At 41.4% G+C, this 7,103-nt stretch overlaps 1 protein-coding gene across 4 annotated transcripts in view; it reads right to left on the bottom strand.

The window, feature by feature from the left end:
* The window catches only part of lpin2 (lipin 2), a 24,408-nt gene extending 19,251 nt beyond the window's left edge, over positions 1 to 5,157 (bottom strand). For 3 of the 4 annotated variants that reach the window (XM_028593587.1, XM_028593589.1, XM_028593591.1), the window contains exons 1-2: positions 4,963 to 5,157; positions 200 to 400 (exon numbers count right to left, since the gene is read on the bottom strand). In XM_028593587.1, coding sequence (XP_028449388.1) covers positions 200 to 391 — 192 coding nt within the window. In that variant the 5' untranslated portion in view covers positions 392 to 400; positions 4,963 to 5,157. Of the gene's footprint in view, positions 1 to 199; positions 401 to 490; positions 700 to 4,962 lie in introns of all 4 variants that reach the window. The other variant, XM_028593588.1, reaches the window with a different exon arrangement.
* Positions 5,158 to 7,103: the final 1,946 nt, after the last annotated feature.

Below are 7,103 nucleotides of genomic sequence, written 5' to 3'. Positions count from 1 at the left end.
AGTTTTCTTCTTCAAAAGGGAAACAACACAGTCTGTAGTTTGCACACACTCTTATATACACTCAATTATGCATTTAGAAATATTTCCTTATGTTGGTTCATAAACTTGGAAGCTTCTTGAAATGGAGCACAATAATTTTAATGATTACATGACTTCAAAATGTCAGTGAGAAAAAACAAAAAACAGTTTTACCACTTACCACTTTCTCTTTGGAGCGGAGTACACCCAGCTTGCCAAAGCGCACATGGAATGGTGAGCACTGGTAGGTGCCATCTCGCTGGCGGACAACCACAACATCAATACAGCCCGACAACGTGGCCTGATTAATGCCCTTGTACAGTTCTTTGACAGTTACCAGCACCTGACCTGCCAGCTGGCCCACGTAGTTCATGGTGTCCGCCTAGAGGGGGGGAAAGAGAACAAAAAGACTGTTTTGGCCTGTAATCTAATGGTTTTCCACTTGATTTGGCACTCTCTCAAGTCCACCCACTGTTGCCTCTTCTTTTAAGGATCTTCTTCTTGACAGTCGATCGGTCTCATTTGTCTTTTGCTTTCATCTCTCAGCTCCCTCTCTGCCTGCCTGCCCTGTGGTGTCTGTTATCTCCTGACCTGATACAGACTGCCAGAGTGCCACTGTTACCCTGTTACTGGCCGCTGTCCCACATGAGCAACGTCAGAGAGGGGGGGCTGACGGCTAGGCTGAAACAATGAGAAGAGACAACCTCACACAGAGTTCCCACTGCCCTTCCTGTTTACATTCATAACCCTCTGCTAAGTATATCAAATACAATACTAAAGTTCATAGTTCTGTGGCTATTTTTATATGGACTAGGATTAACCCTGCACATTTTGTCAAAGCACTTCTTTGTTGCTTGGGAGAAGCAGTTTCTAAGACTGTAGATTTTTTTTTTTTTTTTTACATGCAATCTGTTCTAGCTACTAAATCAAGAGAGAAAACTAGGCATAGGCCTTGGCTAATCACACAAACTTTTCAGCCTTCCTCTTTACTGAACAAGATTATTTGCAGTCATTTGTACACTGTGACACAGAGAGAGTGTACATTAACTTAGCAAACATGATTTTGGTTTGTTCGGGCCAGGGTTAAAATGTCCACATGTAGCATGATGATGGTCAATTTTATGTATGTGTGTTGCTCTGTCTGGATTTTCTGTATCTCTGAAAACCTAAAACAGTCTTGTTGCTATCAAGCAAATAACACATGGCAGTATACGTTTGGAGCATTATGAAATACACTTTCACTTTTATTTTGACACCACAGAAAGTGGCATTGCAATTACACAAAAGTGCAAAGCTTCTGTCCTTTGGACTGACACAGTGTTAACAACACCAAGTGAAGAGATACATTAAGCAATCATAACAAGGCTCCAAACATCTATAAAGTTCATTATATAATAGGGAATATTATACGTTAAAAGCTAAAATGACCCTTACACAAGAGCCCTCTGGAAAGGTGCCAGCATTCAGTTAGAACAGTCACAGTCACATGTTACAAACTATTTACCTGCTGCTAGCCATAGTCTCTTCCCTCTTTAAACTCAGAAGTAGAAGTAAACACAACAAGTAGCTACACTGCCAGACCCCAAACTATAAATTAAATGGGATAGTCTTGGTGTTTTGATACAAAATTACATGCAGATTAGACATGCAATACAGGCTTCATGACCCAGCCAGGATATTTTAGACCATCTAAAATACACTTCAAACACTTTATCAGTGTCTCGCCCCTCTTCTTTCACACTTCCTAAAAAACAAACAGTCTTGAAACTGACATCATCCATCTGATTTACTGTGGGCACTAGGCTTGGCCACAATAATATGGCAATAAATCCAACAAACCTGCCAAACCCAACAATACTGGATGACTAACAGCAAGTATAGTAGGCCCTGTAGCATCAGGCCAAAGCTGTGACCAACTAAGAAACCTGTCAGCACTGACTCACCAAGGACCAAGACGACCTCAGAGATGAGGACTCATCCTGTTCACTGTTGTCTGTGTTGTATCCCAGGAGCTCCCTGTCCCCCCAGGATCTCTGTCTCTTCATCGCAGTTAGTAGAGCACCAGCTCTCTTACCTTACCCACCTCAGGATACTCCACTGGGACCAATGTTTTCCTCCCTCAGATTACAACAATAATGCCTCCCTGCCATCCTGAATATAATCTCAAATGTCGCCCACCTAATAACGTTGGAATAAGGCTAAATACCACTACACTGCTATAGGACGCGATTGTGCAACACTGTCATAAACTTTGTCGTCCTTATTCTGGATGTGCTCATCCAGTTAGCTGACAGGACTCAAAGGATTCAGCCAATGGGATGGCCTCTTTAAGGTGGCAGTGTATGGCTGATAAGGGGCTAATTCATGTGAACGGCTATGCAATGTTCTTCTTTGATAAGGATTACAAGCTCAGGAACAAAAACAAGCAAAACTCGCAGCTTGACGTTCTTGCACAGTCAGTCACATGCATGGCACAATCGTTGCTGCGTGTGCTTGTTATTGTGCGTGACTAATCGATTGGCTGCAGGAGTCAACCAATGGGACATTCAGTACATTGGACTTCAACATGTTGATCTTTTGTTGCTCATTACCCTTGAACTTTTTGGCATCCGAAACATGTGACCGCAAATGTTAACAGGTGAAAGTTCTGCAAATATCAAAGGGATAATCTCCGCAAAGATTAGTCTATATTAAATATCAAGTGCTAATTTTAAATCATATCGACATTCAATACAGATGGAATGGGTAAACTAATAAGACTGTACTCCAAGCAATGATGAATTCAAACATGTTTTTGTCATCGGGAGGTTTCCAGTATCCTCCTGCCTGGTTTAGCTTCTAAGTGAATGCCTAAGATAAAGATAATGCATGAGGTTCTTCCAAAAAGGCCTCATTCCCACTGTCCCATCTGCTAAGCCTTTTGTAAACCCTATCACAAAAAACACAGGGGCCTACTGGGTGCAAGCCTTGATAGTTCATCCCCCCTGTGCTAGGATCTGTTCTGTGTTTCAATATGAATATTTGACAAGACTCATGCACAAAAAGATGAATACTTTCCTTTTTGACATGAAATGTTGTGTTGTGTACTGAGTCACAAATAACCAAGCAGTAACTGAATACACTAAGCCAGAATCAATGCCTTAAAAAAATACATTCTGTACGTGTACCATTAAGAATTAAAAGACCAGTGTTGTGGTCCTAGTTCCTTTCACAACATAATTATGGTCTTGATCTGAAAAGATCCATTGCAACATTTGCTTTGACAAAATAATCAGTCCTGCAACTGTGCGGGCCAACCAGACAACACAAGGTTCATGTTACACTCTCTCAAGTATTAGGTTACACCAAATGGCACCAAAATGAGCCTACTTATTATGTGTGTAACATAAACCATGACAACCACAACCCCAGACAGACAGTGTTTGCTTTACACTATTCTGCAGGGCAAGAAAAACACCCTGTGAGAAAGAAGACATCAAAAGCACCGTAAAGTGTTTGCTTTTAAAAGGAAAGGTACAACAAATCCATTATTTATTTAATCATCCTCAGCTGCAGTAAGTGTAGGAAAGAGAAGTCTCAACAAATGTTTTTCATGTTTGGTAAACTGCAATCCTCTTATCAGGCCAGGACCAAGTCAGGTAGCTTTAGCTCAGGTTATTAGGTACACCCAGTTTATGAACAGCCCTGCAATAAATCCTATCTTCATGAAGATAATGTTCATATACTAATATAGTTTTCTTGTTGAAACTATTTTAGAGATGTGTTGATTAACTTCATGGTAATGTAATGTGTGGTGCTGTAGTGCTGTTACACTGTAATGTGTTATACTGGTAAGTTTTTATTTTAATTCTTTACATTTAGCCTAGTCTGCATAACACAATGCAGTGTAACAGCTTCACAAACTACAGCCTCCTCCAAACACAAACACATCTCTAAAGCAACAAGAACCGCAGTCATGAAATAATAAGGTTGTTATATTCGACTGCACTGGTTTTAGCTAGTAAACATGTTATCTGAGAGTGCAAATGCGTTAAAATGAACTGCTAATCATGAGCTGTCACGATATAGTTAGCTAGCTAGTTGATCCAAAGTGTTTTGAAGAAACACGGCAGTGAGACTGACTTGAGTGTCAATAATTAGCTAAGTGACAGTATCAGTGTGGGATTATCTCACATTACACATAAAGTAATGCCTTTTTGTTAACATTTTTTACGTTATCCTACTTGACATCTAACGTTACTGGGGTTTAAATTAGTGGTTTTTTTGAAATACCACCCACAGGCAATTGGTTTTGCTTGGTGAACACTTTCTAACAGTTAGCTAGGCTTACAAACTACAGAACGTGAATTAACGCACAATATACATGCTAGTTAATTAGCTGTAAATCTCACCGTTTTGAGGCTAAAAATGCTAATTTCGGAGATTAAAGCTGCCATATTGCTTGATTGAAATGTCACCAGTAACGTTATACAAGCGCTCTAACGTTAGCTACACGATCGGAAATAAACAAACAGAAACCAAAAACGGAATTTAAAATGATGTTTACTATGTACTGTAATGCTTGCCGTTAATAGAGATTTAAACCATAAACAGTGGGGCAGAAGATAGTAACGTTCAACAGAAAAAAATGAATGGAGACGGTGCTCAGCTAGCCGCTAGATAGCTTTAATGTTATCGTAGGGTTAACGTTACCGTAAAAACCAAACGGTGAAACGTTAACAGGCTCACTGCTAACGCTAGCTGTCGACGGTTTCAATGAAAAGTGCTCACGTTAATATGTGACATGATGAATGAATGTCTCTTGGGTTAAATTCATCCATCGTAGCTAAAATAGCTACGTTAGCCATCCTACAGGCTAGCTAACGTTAGCTGACAGTACAATCAGAAATATGCATTATCAGCGGCGAACGGCTATCGAAAGGGTTGAAATCTGTAAATATTTACCTTTCGGTTACTCCAGCTGGATTCTGCCGATGAAGGACGTTATGATGTCTTCAGTGAGTCCCCATATTTCTGCCTGTGAAACTCCTTAGAAGTCTCCTGACGTGCCCGTGCCTGGACCACCTTGGCTGACTGGTTTGGCTCGAACCAGGGAGCTGAAGTTAATGGGACAGGGAGCCGCACAGTGGCAACTCACTCACTCACTCACTCACTCACTCACTCACACTGTGTGTGTGTGTGTGTGTGTGTGTGTGTGTGTGTGTGTGTGTGTGTGTGTGTGTGTGTGTGTGTGTGTGTGTGTGTGTGTGTGTGTGTGTGTGTGTGTGTGTGTGTGTGTGTGTGTGACTCTACAAGGGTTAAATTTATTGTAGCTTCTTACACAATGTAGTGGATCTCAGAGTACCCTCGTTTTATTTAGCTAGTAGTACTTTTACCGAACAGCCCAGTTTAGAAGACATATATTGACAGATACACAAAGGATTCCCTATGTGGGTGAGAGGTTAGCTACCTCAGTGAAATGCCTGATACTTCTGACTTTTGGCTCCCGATTTTAACGACCCATTGTGGGCCGAGCACCCCACTTTGGGATCTCCTGATGAATGGCACCAGCCATGAAAGCAGGCAGAAATCAGCATTTTCAACCTCTCTGAAGATGTGCACATTTATTACAACGAGTGCCTTGAAGAGAAAACAGACTGTTTAACTTGTTAATGCCTCACACTGCTACAGGGCTGTTTATCTGTCTGCTTGAAATACAACATCCCCCCCCATTTTAAACCATAGACTGTTAATATTAGTGGACAGAGCATGTGTGACGTCACCCATTGGTTTGTGGAGAGCTGATATGAGTCGTCGAGTTTGCGTTTATGGGCGCAGCCAAAGAATTTCTAATAGGAAGAAGTTCCACTCATAGACAGTTCCACTCCCTCGTTACTTCCGCCTCTGAACTGGTTGCAGTTCCACCAGAAATCCATATAGGGGGCGCTCACAGGCCAGTGCAGAATGAATGGGACTCTATGGAGCTATACCCCTCAAAACCCACTTTTCTCAGGATATAATTTTTTGTCTAGTAATTTGAATGTTGCATTCGAAAGGGGATGCAAAGAAAATACACACTGCTGGGTGTTTTTTTTAAAGTCGCTTTTCTGTTCTAAAAAGCCTTTTAAAATGTCAATGACGTCATACACATATACGGCCGGAGATACTGCTTTACGGCAAGCTCGGAGTCCCTTCCTTCGTTCTCTCGAGGCATAAGGCTCTCCCTGTCAATACAGATGCTAGAAAGAGGTTTGCTAATGTTTTAAAGACCACGCCGAAATATTCACTCTGACATTCTGGCTCTGCTTCGGATGCCGTCAAGCTGGAGCTCCGATCGTAATCAGTCCTTCACTGACCAATCAGCATTCATTAGCATAATGCTAGCGTGTTATGGGCTACAACGACTCAACCTGTAAGAAATCAAAAGGACATAAGTACTCATTCATTCAACTTTCGACCTATAACCATAGACAGTATATAATGGACCAATAGACCCCGTTGCTCTGGACGGAGACCAGTGAAGGCTATTAGAAGCACTTTTCCGGTGATGGCCAGCTTTACTGCGCAGCCTCCAACTGAGAGAATGTGACGTGAGCAACGTGTCTGAAAGTTGTAAGTCTTCTGGTAGCTGTGCCAAGAGAAATCTCAATAATTCCCAATCTTACAGATACGGAGACTGTAGGTGTATGTAAGGAGATAACATGGGCACAGGCTAATTAGTGATCACTAACATGCTAGTTAACATTAGTAATTAAACCTAAACATCTCATGTAAGTCGAAACTGCCTGCGAGCTTCTCCTGTACTATACGGTAATTCCTCTACTATGCGACAGTAAGTCACTTGGTTATGACACAATCGTTAGCCTATTTTTTACAAAAACGTCTGCTACGGAGCCATAACGTGAGGTACAAGGTAATGGAGCCTTTTATACATTGTCGTGTTTCTTTGGAACTAAACAACGGACAAATAGAGTCTTTAAACGCTTCAGATGTAAAGTTATTCGCAGTCAAGTGACGTAAAAAAAAAATGGTCAGCGGAATGCTAACAGGAGGTGATGGCCAGTTAGCAACAAAATGGCGCCATGATGGCTCGAGTTCTGAAGCGA

The sequence above is a fragment of the Perca flavescens genome, chromosome 12 (genome assembly GCF_004354835.1).
Source record: "Perca flavescens isolate YP-PL-M2 chromosome 12, PFLA_1.0, whole genome shotgun sequence".
Taxonomy (NCBI): Eukaryota; Metazoa; Chordata; class Actinopteri; order Perciformes; family Percidae; genus Perca; species Perca flavescens.
The sequence above is the reverse complement of the archived record's forward strand: the minus strand, read 5'-3'. Positions and strand labels throughout refer to the sequence as shown.